At 46.5% G+C, this 21,439-nt stretch overlaps 1 protein-coding gene across 1 annotated transcript in view; it reads right to left on the bottom strand.

Moving 5' to 3' along the window:
* The window catches only part of LOC139228197 (sodium-coupled monocarboxylate transporter 1-like), a 98,066-nt gene that overhangs the window by 45,499 nt on the left and 31,128 nt on the right, over nt 1-21,439 (bottom strand). The window contains exons 4-9 of the mRNA XM_070859379.1: nt 18,765-18,832; nt 11,962-12,116; nt 5,179-5,319; nt 3,948-4,077; nt 3,286-3,374; nt 2,062-2,171 (exon numbers count right to left, since the gene is read on the bottom strand). Of these exons, the coding sequence (XP_070715480.1) occupies nt 2,062-2,171; nt 3,286-3,374; nt 3,948-4,077; nt 5,179-5,319; nt 11,962-12,116; nt 18,765-18,832 (693 nt within the window). The remainder of the gene's footprint in view (nt 1-2,061; nt 2,172-3,285; nt 3,375-3,947; nt 4,078-5,178; nt 5,320-11,961; nt 12,117-18,764; nt 18,833-21,439) is intronic.

Genomic DNA, 21,439 nt, shown 5'->3' with positions numbered 1-21,439 from the left:
CTCAATCAACGGTTCCATTGCCTTGAATGCGCGAAAGGAGCCCTCCAGTAGTCGGCTGAGCAGGTGTCCCTTTTCATCATCATTAGCTGCATGCTGCACAACCTGGCCATCATGAGGGCGCAGCCATTGCCACCAGGCGTAGCTGCACCATCTCAGGTGGAGGAGGAGGAGGAGGAACAGGAGCAGCAGCAGCAGTGATGGAGGAGGCAGGCTCTTAATTAGCCTTCTGCAAGGGCTGGGAGCAGCTATAGCCATGAGGTCTTTCAGTTGGTCTCAGCTCAACTTCAGAAGTAAGAATGAAAATGATCAGCTGCAGCTTGATGAAACCTCTCCGTTAAGAGCTGGAATGAGCCAGTGTGAAGGATTGAAGGATGATTGCTGAATGCAAGTCACCCAAAAATTCGGTAAAGCTCTGGTGGTATCGCCCTTGTAGCGCCCCACTGAGGTCATTAGCATATGATTTAGCACCCCTTCCTTCCTGGGGCGCTAAAGCCCAATTTAGAAGAACTTCAGAATCCTTCGTGCCTACCACGAAATTTTTGAAATTAAAAAATTAACGGCCAAACAGGACACTACCGAATTCTCTCCCCAGACCTCTCCCTTTTTGAAGCTTCTTTTTGGGATAATGCAAAAAGCATTTTGGAATTGTATCATTCAGTCAGAGAAATGAATTATATCAGAGGGCAGTGTAGAAAAAAGGACTACAGATGATTAGAAAATTCACAATGTCAGCCTAGATTTAAGTGCTCAAGTCCCTGGAGTGGGACTTGAACCCACAACCTTCTGACTTAGAGGCAAGAGTGCTACTCACTGAGCCACAGCTGACCAATATTATTATTGGTGAGGTGTAATAATGGGGAATTATCTGGCAGAGCCACAGGTCAATGTCATCTGTAAGCATCTGGAGCACATTCTACCCACTGTAATATACAGAACCACTTGTGGAATATACCTATGTCATACAGCGAGGCTAGAGGAAACCATGGAGAAGAATAATCCAGTGCAACTCCTGCAGAATGATACCTTAGATCTCCCTGTTCCTCCATGGCATGCTGACTTCCTCTGGCATATTATTCAGCATTCCATAGCTATCATCTAAGGTGTGTGGGTAGCAGTGAGTACAGTTATAGACTTCACATATTGAATTGATTCACAATGGTCCATTTAAAAAAAAATTAAAGTACATTGTCCAGACCACAATCAACACTGAAAAGAACAGATGAGTTAAATCAGGAAATAACAATTAGGTGATGCCAAGCTTTCATTTTAAGAGCGTATAGCTTGCAAGCGGAAGTAAAGACTGATAGAGATCAGGGGGCTGAAATTGGTGAAGGCCCCCGCCCACCCATATGCCACCCAAAGGACCGCCAATGGCCACCGAGAAACCCGACAGTACTTTGGGCGGGGTTTTTGTCAAAAAGTTCCTTGAAGGGCGGCAAAAGAGGGACTTACACCGCCAATCTGGGCGGCAGCTGGTGGGAGCTCCCAATCTCGGCGGCAAAGGCGCTTGTCGCCCAAGTACCGTTGAGAATGGAGTCGGGCCTACGGAGGGTCGAAGAACTGAAAAGGAAAATCATCCAAAAAAAACATCAGAACACCTTCAGGGGACCCCATCCAGGTAAGTCGCTGTAAAGGAGAAATTAAAAAAATGTTTATTAACCTTTTTTTTTCAGCTCTTTATACTCACCGTTGGGGATAGAACAGCCTCCAGCCAGCGATCCTTCCCCGTTCTGGCGCCAACTCCCACCCGTATCAATATGGCACCTCGGTGAGCGGGAGGTCAGTTGCGCCACTCAGCCGTCCGCTGATGTCAGTGAGCGGTTCCCGGCGGTTCTCCCCTCACGCCTGCTCCACGTCAAATGGAAAGTGGCACTGGGAGCAACTTCAAGAAGAATATCGGCGGCAATGGGTGGTAAGGCCATCAATTTCGGGCCCAAGGAGTTCCACGGTTTTGAGGCCATGGTAAATAATGAGTTTGATGTCTGATGTGCTATTTCAATACAGTAGGTCAAGTTGATTGTATATGTATCAAACTATTAGTAACTATAAAATCTCACTTACTGAGTCCCTTTGTGATCCAAGAAAGTTTCTGATCCGAAAAGGTGATGTGAGGTGTGATGAAGTCCTCCACAGTGACGGCAGCAAGTGCATTGATACTGGAGGAGGCGGTACTAGCGGGATCAATGGGAAAGAATCAGTGCTATGATATTGGAGGATACAGAACTGGAGATAGATCAATGGCACAAATCAGGGCATTGATATGGGAGGCGACTTTGGGGCTGAAATTGCAGTCGGAGGCTTCCTGTGGGCAATTGCCTCCGACCTGAAACATTTCTACGAAAGTACCTGGTGGTCCGGGAGGAGCGTGGGATTCCGGTGGGGAGGCCTTCTCTTCCCGTGCTGCGAAGCGTGCTCCCGTCCCCGAGGTTCCCACATGGAAGGTGCAGTCAGGTGTGACTACTCAGCCAATCAGGTACAGTATTCCACAGCTTTCTCATTAATAACAACGGGAACTCCATATCTACGAGTTCTCATTGCTATTAATGGGAAAAAGAACAAACACACTAAACACATATAATAAAAAATAAAAAACACACCTCACAGAATTAATATTAAAGTTAATAAATATCTTAGAGAAAATTTTTTTTCGAGTTTTTAAAAAGTTTTTTTAATTATGGTTAAAAATAAATGTAATGTAGTGGCCAGGGTTTTTAAAAATATGTGTTTTTTAAATTTAATTTAATTATATTTTTGTATGATTTTAAACTCTTACGCCTGTAAAAGTAGGCTATACACCTGCTTTTATCAGGCGCAAGAATTTTGAGGACATTTGCTGGGCAAGATATGGGTAAATCCCGCAATCTTTCCCTTGCAAATGTCCTCGCTCCCGAGGACATTTGTTGTCGGGTACGCATGCGCATTGTGTGCTGAAAACCAGCTTTTGTGATGCCTTCCCGGGTCCGTAGACACTCTGTACGCACCCGGGGAGGTCAGGATTTCTGCACCAGTATGTTGAGTATATTCAAGGCTGAGATAGATGGATTTCTGGACCCTAGGGGAGTCATTGGATAATGGAGATCGGGCAGGAAAGTGGAGTTGAGGTTGAAGATCAGCCACAATCTTATTGAATGGCGGAGCAGGCTCGAGGGGGCCGTGTGGCCTACTCCTGCTCCTAATTGTTATGTTCTTTTAAGTCAGGGCACTGATATGGAGGGGACAGTAGTAGAGATAGATCAATGGGAAGGATTCAGGAAATTGAGGATTGTTTGATGGAGACAGACATACCTCAAAGTCCCACTGTATGCAGCTGCAACAAAGAGTCCTGGGACACCAGGATAATCCCTCAGAATATCCATTACCATGTACGGGAGCAACTAAAACAAAAGAATATGATATAATCAGAGACAGCACACTAAAACACATTTACAAGGGACCGTGCCTATCCTAGACAGCACAGCAAATTCCTTGGGTATATTGTCCATCCCATTCTTGCTCCTCCTGGCCTAGCTCCACTGAAACAAAACTATAAGTTAAGTTGTGCCTCCAGTAGTCCCTTTAAGAGCCGCTGAAGAGCCAGGTTAACTATGAGGGCCACACATGTGACAAGCTCCGCCCAGTGGAGAATGAATTTGGAGCAGCGTCCTAAAACAGCTCTTAGGAGCCTGATTTGCACATTCAAGGCACCTAACGCCTGTTGCGGGTGAGCGCCCTGGATGCTTGAAAGTGGCAGGCTTCCAATTAGGCATCTGGCACACTACGAGGGCAGATCGGGCACGAGAGGTTATGAAGCAAAATTTGTTCCCGCCCCACATGCTCTTTTCTTCACTCTATAAATGGGCATGATGAAGTCCAATTTCTCACCCCCCTGCCCCCCCGCCCCCCACCTCCCCCACAACTGTACAGACTGGTGGAGATGAATTGGCTACACCTCACAGCTGAGGGCTTACCTGGTCTGGTGCTCTGACTTGTTTTGCTGTCAAGGGGTCACACTGGTAATAAATTGAGTACATAGTGAGCCCCGAGAACACTGCACATATGGCTGTTATCCACAGGCCAATCATGTTGAAGTACAGAGACCTGAAAGCATTCAAAGAATTTGTCTGAGAAATGGTGGCTTCAAGGGACAGGAAGTGAATGTCTCATACATGCTGAAGAGACATTGCTTCTTCAAACCCAATACATACAAGAAAACCAAGATAGAACAGGTGTGGAGGGTCAATAAGGGCCTCAGCCCTGGGCCATTCATATACATTCCCCAGACACCAGCTTCACACCTCATGACAAGTCACTTCTCAAAGGCTGAGGGAGAGCTTGTGTATCAGCCTGTCCTCTAGCCCCTCTGTCCTCCAACCCTTCTGTCCCCCAGCCCTCCCACTGTCAATAACACATAGCACAAAGGGGTAAATGCAGAGAAATGGTTTTAAAAAGATCCTCGTACCAAAGAAACAATAAAAGATTCAAAACTTGCAGTACCTGAGCAAAGACTTTCATGCCTGCTCATTTGTAACAATATAAAAGCCACATCCATTTTAAGTTATTTTGTGTGTAATCCCCCATCATCATCATCATCATCATAGGCAATCCCTCGAAACGAGGATGAATTGCTTCCACGCCTGAGTTCACAGGTGTTTCAATGAAGGACCTAATATTCCGGATCCCGAACTACATGTTGAAGGGTGGAAGATGCCTGTGCGTGGATTTTTTTAATGTGTGGTGGCCGTTGCACACCAGCCACCACAGGGGCTTGACAGAGCTAGATCTTGGTCCAGTGGTAAGGATAACCAAGGCGACTTGGTTATCACTAATCCATCTCAATAGTGAATCCCGATCACTGTGCGTGTTGTGTGTCGATCCATCACAACAGCGCGCCCTGAGCTATCCCTCAACGTGTTTCTGAATTTGTAACATGAGCCTTGAGTGGTACAATTTAATCAATTTGTGGGCTGGAGTTTACCGCACCTCCTGCACTGTATTTCAACCAGGATCAAGTTCGGGGGAAGTGGAGGAGGGGCGGCACCGGTGGTGCTGTGGTTGGGGCACATATGAAGATATTTGTTTATTTCTAGTATATCACACTCTGCCTGAGGACCTGTGACATAGCCACTAGTTACAGCTGAGCTCCTTGGGAACTTGCCACACACTCCAATAGACCCAGGCAAGTGCGGCGCTGATACTTACAGTTTAGCTTCACACTGGTTTTTACAGGCGATGTACCGCTGAACCTGAGATTGATTGATGCCATAAACCGCCGTCCACATAAAACTCCCACCGACCACGATTGTCCAGAAGGTGTGTCGTCTTAAGGGATCTGGGTCAAAGCTGAAGAGACAGAACACAGTGGTGAGGGGCCATCGCCTAGAATTGCTTTAGTCTCTTGCTGGGGTAATGGGACAAGCAAAGTGCTATAGCTACCCTCACTAGAACACAATAGCTACAGCCAAGCCCTTTATAGTCCAGGGCATGAGTGCATGAGCTCAGCTATCAGTACAGTGCAATACCAAGGGAGTGCTGCCTTGTTCAAGGGACCATTGACTCAATGTGACATTTGATTGTGGCCCTTTCTGCCTGTTCTGACAGTTCAGTTCAGGATGTTTAAATAAAGACTTGTATTTATATAGCACTTCTCACAACTTCAGGACATCCCACAGTGCTTTACAGCCAATTCAGTACTTTTGAAGTGTACTCCCCTGCTCTTCTTTGAATAGTGCCATGGGATCCATTATGTCCACATGAGAGAGCAGACAGGGCTTCGGCTTAACCTCTCATCCGAAAGATGGCACCTCCGACAGTGCAGCACTCCCTCAGCACTGTGCTGGAGTATCACCCTGGATTATGGACTCAAATATCTGGAGTGTGACTCGATCGTAGAAAACAATTTGAATATGATCAGGAATTTCTTGCGGTGTCGATACCACAAAAAACACTGATCATTTCTGCTGTTTTCTGTTTATGGGATATTGCCATAAGCAAATTGGCTGTTATATTTGCCGACACAACAACAGTCATTGAACTTCAAAATTATTAAATGTGTGATAAAACAAGGCATCATATCAACGTAGGTCTTTCTTTATTTCCCTTTATGTTACAATCATGGATGCCCATTAATATATAGCCTCCCTCAGTACCCTAACTCTCCCATTGTATACCCACTCAGTATCCTAACTCTCCCATTATATCCTTCCTCAGTACCCTAACTCACCCACTATATACCTACTCAGTACCCTAACTCTCCCATTGTATCCACCCTCAGTACCCAAACTCTCCCATTATATCTGTTATAGATGTAAATTTGTATTTACTCTGTACAGCCATCAGAGGGCTCATCCCTTAGAGTACCAACGGATCCCAATATCCCTTGGGAGTGCAGGTATTTAAGGAGGCCTCACAGGTTGGAGAGGCACTCTGGAGACCTGCAATAAAAGACAAAGGTCACACTTTACTTTGAACTCACAATGTTCAGCCTGACTCTTTCTCCATACATAACAACTGGCAATGAGATACAGATAGCGAACCCAAAGATGCAGAGTATGGTGGGCATCTTGGAGAAATTCTCGGATGGAGATGATTGGGAAACTTTTGTGGAGCGACTCGACCAATACTTCGTGGCCAATGAGCTAGATGGGGAAGAGAACACTGCCAAACGAAGGGCGATCCTCTTCACCATCTATGGGGTACTAACATATGGCCTCATGAAGAATCTGCTCACTCCAGCGAAACCCACAGAGAAATCATACGATGATTTATGCACACTGGTCCAAGAGCATTTGAACCCGAAGGAAAGCGTTCTGATGGCGAGGTACCAGTTCTATACCTACAAAAGGTCTGAAGGCAAGGAAGTGGCGAGTTATGTCGCCGAGCCAAGATGCCTTGCAGGACATTGCGAATTTGAAGGACATTTGGAGCATATGCTCAGAGACTTTTTCGTACTTAGCATTGGCCATGAAACCATACTTCACAAACTTTTGACTGTAGAGACCTCAACCTTGAGTAAGGCCATAGCGATAGCGCAGGCGTTCATTGCCACTAGCGACAATACTAAGCAAATCTATCAGCACTCAAGTGCTGCTACAAGTACTGTGAACAAAGTGATCTTGTTTTCGAATCGCAACATACAGGGCAGGTCACACATGCCTGCAGCTGCACGTCTGCAGATGTCTCAGAGTCCACCATCAAGGGTGATGAATGCAGGGCCATTTACACCTTGTTGGTGCTGTGGAGGTGATCATCGTTTCCATTCATGCCGATTCAAAGGGTATGTTTGCAAGGGCTGTGAAACAATGGGACACCTCCAACGTATGTGCAGGCGAGCTGCAAGTCCTGTTAAACCTGCAAACCACCATGTTGCAGAGGAGGACAGATCCACGGAGGATCACGGAGGACCAGAGCCTCAGACCGAGGAGGCAGAGGTACATAGGGTGCATACATTCACCACGAATTGTCCCCTGATAATGCTGAATGTTGAACTAAATGGACTCCCGGTGTCAATGGAACTGGACAGGGGTGCGAGCCAGTCCATCATGGGCAAAAAGACTTTCGAAAGACTGTGGTGCAACAAGGCCTCAAGGCCAGTCTTAACTCCAATTCATACGAAACTAAGAACTTACACGAAAGAACTGATTCCCGTAATTGGCAGTGCTACCGTAAAGGTCACTTATGATGGAACAGTGCACAAGCTACCATTCTGGGTGGTACCGAACAATGGTCCCACACTGCTCGGCAGGAGCTGGCTGGGAAAGATCCGATGGAACTGGGACGACATCCGAGCGCTATCGCCCGCTGATGACATTTCGTGTGCCCAGGTCTTAAACAAGTTCCCTTCACTGTTCGAACCAGGCATTAGGAAATTCCAAGAAGCAAAAGTGAAGATCCACCTAATTCCGGGGGCGTGACCCATCCATCACAAGGCGAGGGCAGTACCGTACATGATGAGAGAAAGGGTAGAGATCGAGCTAGACCGGCTGCAACAAGAGTGCATCATTTCACCGATCGAGTTCAACAAGTCGGCCAGCCCGATCGTTCCTGTCCTCAAGGGAGATGGCACCATCAGAATCTGTGGCGATTACAAAGTAACTATCAATCGTTTCTCCCTGCAGGACCAATACCCACTACCAAAGGCCAATGACCTCTTTGCAACGCTGGCGGCAGGAAAGACGTTCACGAAGCTGGATCTGACTTCAGCCTACATGACACAGGAACTGGAGGACTCATTGAAGGGTCTCACCTGCATCAACACGCACAGAGGTCTTTTTATTTATAACAGATGTCCGTTTGGAATTCGATCTGCGGCGGTGATATTCCAGAGAAACATGGAAAACTGACTGAAGTCGGTCCCGCACATTGTGTTCTTCCAGGATGACATCTTGATCACAGGTTGGAACATAGTCGAGCAGCTGCAGAACCTGGAGGAGGTTTTTAGTCCACTCAACCACGTGGGGCTCAGGTTAAAACGCTCAAAGTGCGTTTTCCTGGAGCCTGAAGTGGAGTTCTTGGGAAGGAGGATTGCGGCGGACGGCATCAGGCCCACCAACGCGAAGACGGAGGCAATCGAGAATACACCGAGGCCACAGAACGTGATGGAGCTGCAGTCGTTTCTGGGACTCCTGAACTACTTTGGTAACTTCTTACCGGGTCTCAGCACATTGTTCGAACCACTGCATGTCTTACGATGAAAAGGGGACGAATGGGGTTGGGGCAAAAGCCAAGAAAATGCCTTTGTAAAAGCGAGAAAATTGTTATGCTCAAACAAATTGCTTGTGTTGTATGACCCATGTAAGCGTTTGGTACTAGCATGTGATGCGTCGTCATAGGGCATCGGGTGTGTGTATTGCAACAAGCTAATGATTTCGGGAAACTGCAACCAGTTGCTTATGCATCCAGGAGTCTGTCTAAGGCTGAGAGAGCCTATAGCATGATTGTGAAAGAAACATTAGCTATGGGGTAAAGAAAATGCATCAATACCTGTTTGGGCTAAAGTTCGAATTGGAAACTGACCATAAACCACTCATATCCCTGTTTTCCGAGAGTAAAGAGATAAATACCAACGCATTGGACCGCATCCAGAGATGGGCGCTCATGTTGTCCGCATACAACTACACCATCCGCCACAGGCCAGGCATGGAAAACTGCGCAGATGCTCTCAGGAGACTGCCATTGCCCACCACGGGGGTGAAAATGACACAGCCCGCAGATTCAGCCATGGTTATGGAAGCATTTGAGAGTTAGCAATCACCCGTCACTACCCGGCAGATCAAAATCTGGACGAGCCAGGACCCCTTATTATCCCTAGTCAAAAGCTGTGTGCTTCACAGGAACTGGTCTAGTGTCCCAGTGGAAATGCAGGAAAAGATAAAGCCAATACAGCGGCGCAAAGATGAAATGTCTATACAGGCAGACTGCCTTCTGTTGGGCAATCAAGTAGTGGTTCCCAAGAAGGGCAGAGACACCTTCATCAATGACCTCCACAGTACCCACCCAGGCATCGTAATGATGAAAGCGATAGCCAGATCCCACATGTGGTGGCCCAGTATCGATGCGGACTTAGAGTCCTGCATTCACAGGTGTAATACATGCTCGCAGTTAAGCAATATACCCAGGGAGGCGCCGCTAAGTTTATGGTTTTGGCCCTCTAAACCGTGGTCTAGGGTACACGTCAACTATGCAGGCTCGTTCTTGGGTAAAATGTTCCATGTGGTTGTAGATGCGTATTCCAAATGGATTGAATGTGAGATAATGTCGGCTAGCACGTCCGCTGTCACTACTGAAAGCCTGCGGGCCATGTTTGCCACACACGGCCTACCCGATGTCCTGGTGAGCAACAACGGGCCATGTTTTACCAGTGCTGAGTTCAAAGAATTCATGACCCGTAACGGGATTAAACATGTCACATCTGCCCCGTTTAAACCAACATCCAATGGTCAGGCAGAGAGAGCAGTGCAAACCATCAAGCAAGGCTTGACGAGGGTAACTGAAGGCTTGCTGCAGACTCGCCTATCCTGAGTCCTGCTTAAGTACCGTACAAGACCACACTCAGTCACTGGGATCCCACCTGCTGAACTGCTCATGAAAAGAGCACTTAAGACAAGGCTCTCCTTAGTTCACCCTGATCTACATGAATAGGTAGAGAGCAGGCGGCTTCAACAAAGTACATACCATGATAGTGCAAATGTGTCACGCGAGATTGAAGTCAATGATCCTATATTCGTATTGAATTATGGACAAGGTCCCAAGTGGCTTCCCGGCACTGTCGTGGCCAAAGAGGAGAGCAGGGTGTTGCGGGTCAAACTCTCAAATGGACTCATTCACCGGAAACACTTGGACCAAATCAAACTCAAATTCACGGACTATCCTGAACAACCCACCTTGGACCCTACCTTTTTTGATCCCCCAACATACACACCAGTGGCAACCGGCACCACGGTTGACCACGAAGCAGAACCCATCATCCACAGCAGCCCAGCAGGACCCAATACACCAGGAGGCAGCCCAGCAAGGCCAGCTACACAGCAACTCAGCGAGGACCCAACAAATTATTCAAACACGCCAGCTTTCACACCGAGACGATCAACCAGGGCAAGAAGGGCCCCAGATCGACTCACATTGTAAATAGTTACACTATTGACTTTGGGGGTGGGGGGGGCGGTGACGGAGTGTTGTTATATATGTAAACTTGTATTTACTCTACAGCCACCAGAGGGCTCATCCGCTGGAGTTCCAAGGGATCCCATAATCCCTTGGGAGCACAGGTATTTAAGGAGGCCTCACAAGTTGGAGAGGCACTCTGGAGAGCTGCAACAAAAGACCAAGGTCACACTTTACTCTGAGCTCACACTGTTCAGTCTGACTCTTTCTCCATACATAACAATATCCACCCTCAGTACCCTAACTCTCCCAATATATACCCACTCAGTACCCTAACTCGCCCATTATATACTCCCTCTGTACCCTACCTCTCCCACTATATTCTCTCTCAGTACCCTAACTCTCTCATCCCGATGAATATATGGAATGGTCCTAAAGTGCTTAAGTAGTACAGTGCTCGTCAGATTAATCTGAATATGTTTTGCTCTCTGTTTTAAAACAATATGGGGTTATTTTAACTAAATCACGTTCCTTGAGAGAGCCTTGCTTGTTGCGAGTGTTTATCAGTAGTTTAGGCATGCTGTCTGTACCACCCTCTACCCATTCATCTAATGGACAGTGTCTGCTCCTGATTGATAGTGCTCCCTGTGTGAGAGGCTTACTGATAGTGGCTGCTATTATTTTCCTGGGTAAATTTGAAGTAACCTTCTGGGTTTCATTGTAATCATGTAAAAATGTTCTATATGTTTGTGAGGCACCTTCTCTCCACACTGGAGAGCTTGATCGTCTCTGCTCTTTCCCCAAAGCCAAGGCCATTAAGTTGTTCTTTTCACAGAAAAAATACATAAAATTGAAGAATTTGTTGTTCAAAATGAGTAAAAAAAACTTTAGGTAACTCCAAAATCCTAATTGATCAGAATCGATTTTGTCTTCATTGGGCTGAGCTTTACTTCATGAGACCCTGACACTAGCACACTGCTGTTCCTTGGAGTGCCTCTCATTACATATGCAGGGCTGGCTAACAGCAGTAAAACTGTTGGCCATTGGTTTACTGTCGCTAGGCAGGAAGGAAATCAAGTTGTACCATAGCATTTCAAAAGCTACAGATGATTAAAGGGGAAAACATGTAGGAATTCTGGAACATACAGTGGAAGAGAAAGTAAGGAGGAGCAGCCTCTTGGGGGAGGGGTGATCAGCAGATGAAGCAAGAAACACACTCCCAGACAGACAGCTACAAGTCAAAGTACTGGCACTGCCTGTTACTAACTCACTCCCAGACAGGTACAAATCTGACTGCAAAATCATCGAACCCTTATGATGAAGCTATTGTCCTCTCCTCGCCAGGATATTCCCAACCCCCAAAGATAAGCATCAGAGTCGTACTCCCAGAAGTTGAGTCTCCCTCCATGATATGAGATATTCCAGATCCGTTCGAAGCTTCCTTGGACCACCACGCCTCGGATTATCACCGCCAAAAACCCAGAGATCATAATTCCCATCTGGAACACATCAGTCCATATCACGGCTTTCAGACCACCCTAAAAACACAAGAGGTGGTGAGCAGGGCATCCATTATATCTGGTATCTAAACAGAAAGTGCAGGTCAGTCAACTTCTGATCATCTTTCTGAGAACATGATATGCACGTATGTGCCGTGCCTCCAGATGGAACCGCATACATGCCATTACATGTGCTTTCCCTGGGTAATCTAGGGAAAGCACTAACAAAGCAATCACATGTGTGGAACTTCTTCCCCTACCAAATCAAAATGGTGGATGTGTGTGACTTTGCCACAGATGAATTCTCGTACTACAAATACATTAGTGTAAATGAATAAAAACTAATATCCCACATGTTATATCACTCTATTCACACTTTGTGATCTGTGTCAATTTCAGGGAGGGGGGTATTTTTTTCATCATACATGGAGTGTGATAGCTTTCATAAAATGGCACAGAAGAGATTTCGGAAAGCTCATTGCATTGATTCCTGATAAGCATGGCTTTTCTGATTAGGCACCCCACAATCTTCCAATCAGATGAACCTATGAACTTTCCATTCGCACCGACCCAATTTTCCACCATTAGTTCAAGAGGGACAGGAAGCACCCGGACAATTTAGCGCAATTCCACCCAAAGGATGCTGGGTTGTTTCGTTTTCTTGCCCATTGTCATCTTTATTCACTTATTACACCAAATATTTTCTCATGTTTGGTGTCACCAGCCTCAGACCTCATATCCCCTATGATCTGCAGCATGCACCTTCCTGGCCAATACCTAGGTAAACAATAGTGAGCTGTAGCAATCGTAACTTGGATAGCAGCAGCTGCTATGTGATTCTCCTGTATCACCAAATAGTAGACTGGATAAACATAATAAAACATAAGCATTGGAGCAGGATTAGGCCATATGGCCCCTCGAGTCTGCTCCATCATTCAATAGATCATGGCTGATCTTTTATGTCAACTCCACTTTCCTGATCCCCATTTCCCTTGATTCGCTTAGTGTCCAAAAATCTATCTATCTCTATCTTGAATGTACTCATCGACTGAGGATCCACAGCCCTCTGGGGTAGAGAATTTCAAAGATTCACAAACCTCTGAGTGAAGACATTTCTCCTCCTGGAAACCCCATAAGTATGAATGGGAATATCTCCAAAAATACCTCTACACTTCAAATAATTTTTTAAAAATCACATAATTAAAATGAATTAAAGTGCCATTTAATTAAACATTTAAAACAAAATGTAAATTAAGGTCAAAAAATAAACTTACCTTATTTCACAGGATTTTGAATGTATAAATTAATGATTTACTTAAATTAGTGAAAAGGTATATTTTTCTGTTTTTTAAAACTCTTACATTGGTAAAATCACACCTTGAAACTTGCTTTTGCCAAGAATAATAATTTCACTGTCATTCGCTGGGCAGAAGTTGGGAAAATAGTCTAACTTTCTGTCCGTGGATGCCCTTTTCCCGGGGATGCGCATGCCTAAACCCGGAACTTGCACGGCCCCTGCGGGCGAGTGCACACCTCGTACACAGTCAAATTATGGCCCAGCCCTACATTCCTTGAAATACAAGATGACAAAGACTCAAACTCAGTTTGGCCCTAAGCTTGGACCTTTAAACAGAAGTGCACTTACTGAACCTTCACACCTGTCTAACCATCTCAGGCCCACACTTACTGAATCTTCACACCTGCCTAACCATCTCTGGCCAGGCCCACACTTACTGTTCCTGTTGGAAATCGGTGGTTAGTGGTATGCCACAGGGATCGGTGCTGGGACAACTATTTACAATATACATCGATGACCTTGAAGAGGGGATAGAGTGTAGTGTAACAAAATTTGCAGATGACACAAAGATTAGTGGGAAAGCGGGTTGTGTAGAGGACACAGAAAAGCTGCAGAGATTTAGATAGGTTAAACGAATGGGCTAAGGTTTGGCAGATGGAATACAATGTCGGAAAGTGTGAGGACATCCACCTTGGGTAAAAAAAACAGTAAAAGGGAATATTATTTGAATGCGGAGAAATTACAACATGCTGCGGTGCAGAGGGACCTGGGGGTCCTTGTGCATGAAACTCTTTTTGGAGTTCATCTGCAAAACAAAAAAAAAAAACATTAAACGGTGCCACCCGACCTGGGTGACACTCCAGACATTTACAAGGCCCTTTTTTTTTTTTACCCCTTTTTTTTTTTGTGTTTTTCTTTTTTCTTTTTTTTCTTTTTGGGCACTAAAATCACAATTTTCCCCAGTGCCCCCTATAAAAGGGAAGGGGGACACTAAAAGCACCGGCAATTAAAACAAATTAAACTTAAAAAACGTAAAATCAAATTAAAATTTGGTTGCCGGGCGTGATGATGCACTCCAGTCCCTCCGGTGCCCACCTCTCGCGGAAGGCCGCGAGCGTACCGGTGGACACCGCGTGCTCCATCTCCAAGGACACCCTGGACCGGATGTAAGAGCGGAAGAGAGGCAGGCAGTCAGGTTGAACGACCCCCTCGACCGCCCGCTGCCTGGACCGGCTGATGGCACCCTTGGCCGTGCCCAGGAGCAGTCCTACGAGGAGGCCTTCGGACCTACCCGCTCCCCTCCGCACAGGGTGCCCAAAGATCAGGAGAGTGGGACTGAAGTGCAGCCAGAATTTCAGGAGCAGCCCCTTCAAATAATAAAACAGGGGCTGCAACCTTGTGCATTCCATAAAAACATGGAACACGGACTCTTCCAGACCGCAGAAATTGCAGGCGGCCTGGGAGTCCGTGAACCGGCTTAAAAATTTGTTGCACGGCACTGCTCCGTGCACCACCCTCCAGGCCAAGTCCCCGATGAATAGTGGGAGGACCCCTGCGTAGAGTGCCCTCCATCGGGGACCCCCGCCTCCTCCGGACGGCAAGATGGTACGCCATGGCGTGTCCGTACGGCCGGCGAGGATGGCAAAGTTGAGGGTGTGCAGGAGCAGCCCGTACAGGAAACCCCTCCGCGCGGAACTGAAAGGCACGGAGGGGATTTCCCCGAGGCGGCTCAAGTTGTGAGGCGCCGGCCCCTTCTTGTGCATGAATCCCAAAAAAAGTTAGTTTGCAGGTGCAGCAGGTAATCAGGAAGGCGAATGGAATGTTGGCCTTCATTGCAAGAGGGATGGAGTACAAAAGCAGGGAGGTCCTGCTGCAACTGTATAGGGTATTGGTGAGGCTGCACCTGGAGTACTGCGTGCAGTTTTGGTCACCATACTTAAGGAAGGATATACTCGCTTTGGAGGGTGTACAGAGACGATTCACGAGGCTGATTCCGGAGATGAGGGGGTTACCTTATGATGATAGATTGAGTAGACTGGGTCTTTACTCGTTGGAGTTCAGAAGGATGAGGGGTGATCTTCTAGAAACATTTAAAATAATGAAAGGGATAGACAAGATAGAGGCAGAGAGGTTGTTTCCACTGGTCGGGGAGACTAGAACTAGGGGACACAACCTCAAAATACAGGGAGCCAATTTAAAACCGAGTTGAGAAGGAATTTCTTCTCCCAGAGGGTTGTGAATCTGTGGAATTCTCTGCCCAAGGAAGCAGTTGAGGCTAGCTCATTGAATGTATTCAAGTCACAGATAGATAGATTTTGAACCAATAAGGGAATTAAAGGTTACGGGGAGCGGGCGGGTAAGTGGAGATGAGTCCACGGCCAGATCAGCCATGATCTTGTTGAATGGCAGAGCAGGCTCGAGGGGCTAGATGGCCTACTCCTGTTCCTAATTCTTATGTTCTTATGAACCTTCACACCTGCCTAACCATCTCAGGCCAGGCCCGCACTTACTGAACCTTCACACCTGCCTAACCATCTCCGGCCAGGCCCGCACTTACTGAACCTTCACACCTGCCTAACCATCTCCGGCCAGGCCCGCACTTCCTGAACCTTCACACCTGCTTAACCCTCTCCGGCCAGGCCCGCACTTCCTGAACCTTCACACCTGCTTAACCATCTCTGGACAGGCCGACACTTACTGAACCTTCACACCTGCCTAACCATCTCTGGACAGGCCCGCACTTACTGAACCTTCACACCTGCCTAACCATCTCAGGCCAGGCCCGCACTTACTGAACCTTCACACCTGCCTAACCATCTCTGGACAGGCCGACACTTACTGAACCTTCACACCTGCCTAATCATCTCAGGCCAGGCCCACACTTACTGAACCTTCACACCTGCTTAACCATCTCTGGACAGGCCGACACTGACTGAACCTTCACACCTGCCTAACCATCTCAGGCCAGGCCCGCACTTATTGAACCTTCACACCTGCCTAACCATCTCAGGCCAGGCCCACACTTACTGAACCTTCACACCTGCTTAACCATCCCTGGACAGGCCGACACTTACTGAACCTTCACACCTGCCTAACCATCTCAGGCCAGGCCCGCACTTATTGAACCTTCACACCTGCCTAACCATCTCAGGCCAGGCCCACACTTATTGAACCTTCACACCTGCCTAACCATCTCTGGACAGGCCCGCACTTATTGGGCCCAAAACACCACAGACCATCCAGCTCAGTTTAAATATCAGGATATGCCACTGGAGAACTTTGGCGCTGATCTTGACAAAAGTATAATCTGAGTAGGCACCGAGACCATCAGGGATGCACCTCAAGTTCCGTCAAGTGGGAGAAGGCTTCAAAAAATGATGGAGAGGTTGCTAGGGTCAGAGCGGATACCCCTCTCCCAGGAAAGTATTGTTTCATGGCCTTTTGGTTCCATTTATAAAGAGGCCATGAAAAACAAGAAACATGTTTACATGTTTGGGGCTCCAGGCCTGATTTTTTTTTGTGACCTCCTCCCATGGAAACCCAACCATTTCTCTCTCCTTTGCTAAAGCTCAATGAGGAAGTTTTGACTTCTGTATCGCTGAAATTGTGTGCTCTTCTTTTCTGCCTCTTCGCAATGACCTGATTTCCTCTTTGACTGCCTCTACCAGATCATTCAGTGAAAGATATTCTTGGAAAGTGGCATAACATCACACTTGAGCTATCCATTACATCAGTGGTTGCATATCTCAGAGATCCTGCAATGGTCCATACCTCAGCTAAACCACAAAATTTCCATATACCTGCACAAAATATATGCACCAATAAATCTCCACCAAACACCCCCCCACCAACACCCCCTCACCGACACCCCCCCAACACCCCCCCACCAACAACCCCCCACCAACACCCCCCCCCACCGACACCCCCCACCAACACACCCCCCCACTAACAACCCCCCACCAACAACCCCCCCACTAACAACCCCCCACTAACAACCCCCCACCAACAACCCCACACCAACACCCCTCACTAACAACCCCCCACCAACACACCCCCCCACTAACAACCCCCACCAACACCCCCCACTAACAACCCCCCCACCAACACCCCCCACCAACACATAACCACCAACACACAAGCACCAACACACAAGCACCAACAACCCTCAACTCAAGTCCACCAACTCCTCACCCAGACACACACCCCTAGCAACACCCCCCCACAATACCCCCACCAAACACCCCAACAACACCCGGCACCAACACACAAGCACCAACACCCACACCCCAACACACCCACAACCCCCAAAACACCCCAAGACCCCCAAAACCCTACCCAATAACCCCCAACCCATTCCCACACCAACCCCGCAACATCCCCGACACACACTCCAACTGCACTTCTCCAATACTCCCCAAAACATTCTAACACCCCTCCCGAAAAAAAAACACACCAACACCCCACCACAACACAACCCCCAATGCACACATACACCACAACCATACTCCAACCCACCCCAAACAACAACCCCAACATCCCCACATCCAACACCAGCCCAAACACACCCCCAACACCCCTCAAAACCCCTCCAATAGCCCCCCCACACACCTCCCAAAACCCCTTCAACACACACCCCGAACCACCCAGTAAATCACACACCAACACACCCCAACCGCCCTAACGCCTCCCCAAATCACATCTCAACCCCTGAACACGCCCCCAACACCTCCCCATCACACGCCCCAACACCTCCCCAGCACCTCCCCAACACCTCCTCAACACACCCCAACCACCCGAACACCTTCCCAATTCAGACCTCAACACCCAACGCCCACCGCAACACATCCCCAACCAACTGCCAACACATCCCCACAATCCCCAACACTCCCCCAACACCCCCCTCAACACACACCCTCAACACAACTCCCAACCTGCCCAACACACATCCCCCACCAACACCCCCCTAATACATCCCCCAAAACACCCGAAACACACCCCCATGAACAGAGCTTAACCAGTAGATGTGAACCGGACCAACATAGATACACTAACACAACTGCATGAACACTTCTGCACCAACCTCGCTCCAAGAACTACCTCCAATGCAACCCCACCACCTGCCTCCCCAATGCACTTTTTCTAATACCTACATTTGTGCCAGCACACCTGCACTAACCCACCTGTACTAACACATCTCTATCAAGACATTTGTATCATACACTTATACTTATGTATTTGCACCAAGATACGTGTCCAAAAATACCCATAGAAACACACCAAAACATACCTATATATCTTTGCCAGCACAAATGTATGGCCCACTTGCACCAACACAATTCGAGCACACATGCACTAACAAAAATGTATCAATATAACCAGAGTAAACTTACCAGAGTACAGTAAAGGGTGCAAACAAGACCTGTTGCAACAAGAACTCCCCAGAGATCAAATCCAGTTACTGATAAAAATAAGAGTTGCATAGGATTACATAGGATATACAGCACAGAAACAGGCCATTTCAGGCCGACATTTATGCGGCACTCGAGTCTCCTCCTGTCTTTCCTCATCTAAATCTATCAGCATAACCCTTTATTCCCTTCTCCCTCATACGCTTCTCTGGCTTCCCCTTAAATGCATCTATACTATTCACTTCAACCACTCCCTGTGGTAGAGAGTTCCACATTCTCATCACGTTTTGTGTAAAGAAGTTTCTTCTGAATTTCCGATTGGATTTTTTGGTGACTATCTTATATTGATGGCCTCTAGTTATGCTCTTCCCCACAAGTGGTAACATTGGCCCAGAAATTCCTGCCTCCCGGGTCCATACGGAGTGTGTACGAACTAGGGAAGGTGTCGCAAAAGCCTGTTTTCAGCGCACAATGCACATGCACTGAAAACCGATCTGTTAAGCTGGAGCTTGACAGATCCTCCATATATCAGGGGTGAGGACATTTGCAAGGGCAAGATTGCGGTATTGAACCATATCTTGCCCAGCAAATGTCCTGAAAACTCTTGCGCCTGATAAAAGCAGGTGCATAGCCTACTTTTACAAGCGTAAGAGTTTTAAAATGCACAAAGACATTTTAAAATAAAATTATAAAAACACATTTTATTGTTAAAAACCCTCCCCACTATGGTAAGTTTATTTTAAACCATAATTTAAAAAACGTTTTTAAAAAATCGGAACAATATATATTTTTTATAATACATAAATAACTTTAATTTAAATTAATAAAAATATGTGGTGTATTTTTTCTATTTTATTTTAGTGTTTTGGATGTTTGGGGAGGGGGTTCTCATTCATAATAATGGGAACTCCAACTTACGCAGTTTCCATTATTATGAATGGGAACATACTTTACCTTGATTAGCTGCCCAGCGCCATGTGACTGCAGCTCCAGCCCAGCGCACGTCCTGACGTGCACGCGCTGCGATGCGCACTCAGTGGAGGCCTCAGGACCGGGAACTTGCATGGGTGTAGCAGCTTCAGGTAAGTGCGCATCTTTTTTCATTTTTTCCCTCGATCACCCGCAGGAAGCAGCCGACTGGGATTTCTGGGCCATTTTCTCTCTGCATCCACTCTATTAAAATCTGTCATAAATTAAAGACCTCTATTAAGTCACACCTCAGCCTTCTTTTTTCAAGAGAAATGAGACCCAGCCTGTTCATCCTTTCCTGATATGTATACCCTCGCATTTCAGGTATCTCCCTTGTAAACCTTCTCTGCATCCTCTCCAGTGCTTCTATATCCTTTTTATAATATGGCGACCAGAACTGTACGCATTACTCTAAGTATGGTCTAACCAAGGTTTCGCATAACTTCCCTACTTTTCAATTCTATACCTCTAGAAATAATCCCGAGTGCTTAGTTTGCTTTTTATGGTCTTGCTAACCTGTGTCGCAACTTTTAGCGATTATTTGTACTCCGAGTTCCCTTTGTTCCTCTATCCCACCTAGACTCACCCTCAAAGTAATAAGTGACCTCCCTATTCTTCCTACCAAAATGTAATTCCTCACATGTACCTGTGTTGAACTTCATTTGCCAATTATATCCTATTCTGCAAGTTTATTCATGTCCTCCTCAGTAATGACTCTTGCCCCCATTTGGTGTCATCCGCAAATTTGGAAGTGTTTTTGATTCCAAAGTCATTGATATAAATTGTGAACAGCAGTGCTCCCAGCACTGATCCTTGTGGAACACCAATGCCCACCTTCTGCCACTATGAATAGCTATCATTTACCTCTACTCTCTGCAACTTAGTTTTCTAACTTAGTGCAAAAAATTAATCTACTTTAATGCAGCAATATTTTTACCGTATAAAATTAATATATTTAGAAAATAATTAATGAATTGGTCCTAATGCCAGAGGTAGAGGGCAAGATGGAAACAGTGAGAGAAATAAAAGCAGATAAGCAGACTAAGAGGCAAGCAATAGTGTGTAAAACAAATAGAGGCAAAGGCAGGAAAATAGAGAGATACACAGAGATGAATGCAGACAGAAAGACAGAGAGAAAGAAAGACAGAGAGATACACAGAGAAACATTGGGAGATACAGAATGAAAGTAAGAGAATGTAAAACACAGACATGTGGAGACAGAAGCAGACAGAAAGTTAGGGGCAGAGAGCGATATAGAAACAGATGGGAAAACAGAGGCAGAAACTGATCAAAACAAAAAAGGTCAGAATTAGTGAGCGAAAGAGCGAAAAAGACAAAAAGGACAGAAAAACATATGGAGAGATAGAAAAAGGCAGACAGAAATATTTTAGAGAATGAGGGGCCAATAATGCAATCTTTGGTTCCTGGGCATCAGGTCGCTGCTTATTGCTTTAGTTGTTCTGGAACATGAGGGCAGCTCAGTTCCCTGTGCATATAGAGCACATTAATACACCCGACAAATACCTGAGGCACTCAGAGCTTGTATGTAAGATTATAGATATGGATTTTATTATTATTTTAATACAGATGAAAAACAGAACAAAAATGTAGGCTGAATTGTCTTAAACTGCGCACGCAAATCCTATCGCTTGATCATAATGACACTGATAACAGAGGAAGCAAAGGTT

The sequence above is a fragment of the Pristiophorus japonicus genome, chromosome 17, assembly GCF_044704955.1.
Source record: "Pristiophorus japonicus isolate sPriJap1 chromosome 17, sPriJap1.hap1, whole genome shotgun sequence".
Lineage (NCBI taxonomy): Eukaryota > Metazoa > Chordata > Chondrichthyes > Pristiophoridae > Pristiophorus > Pristiophorus japonicus.
This window is presented reverse-complemented; position numbering and strand designations above follow the sequence as displayed.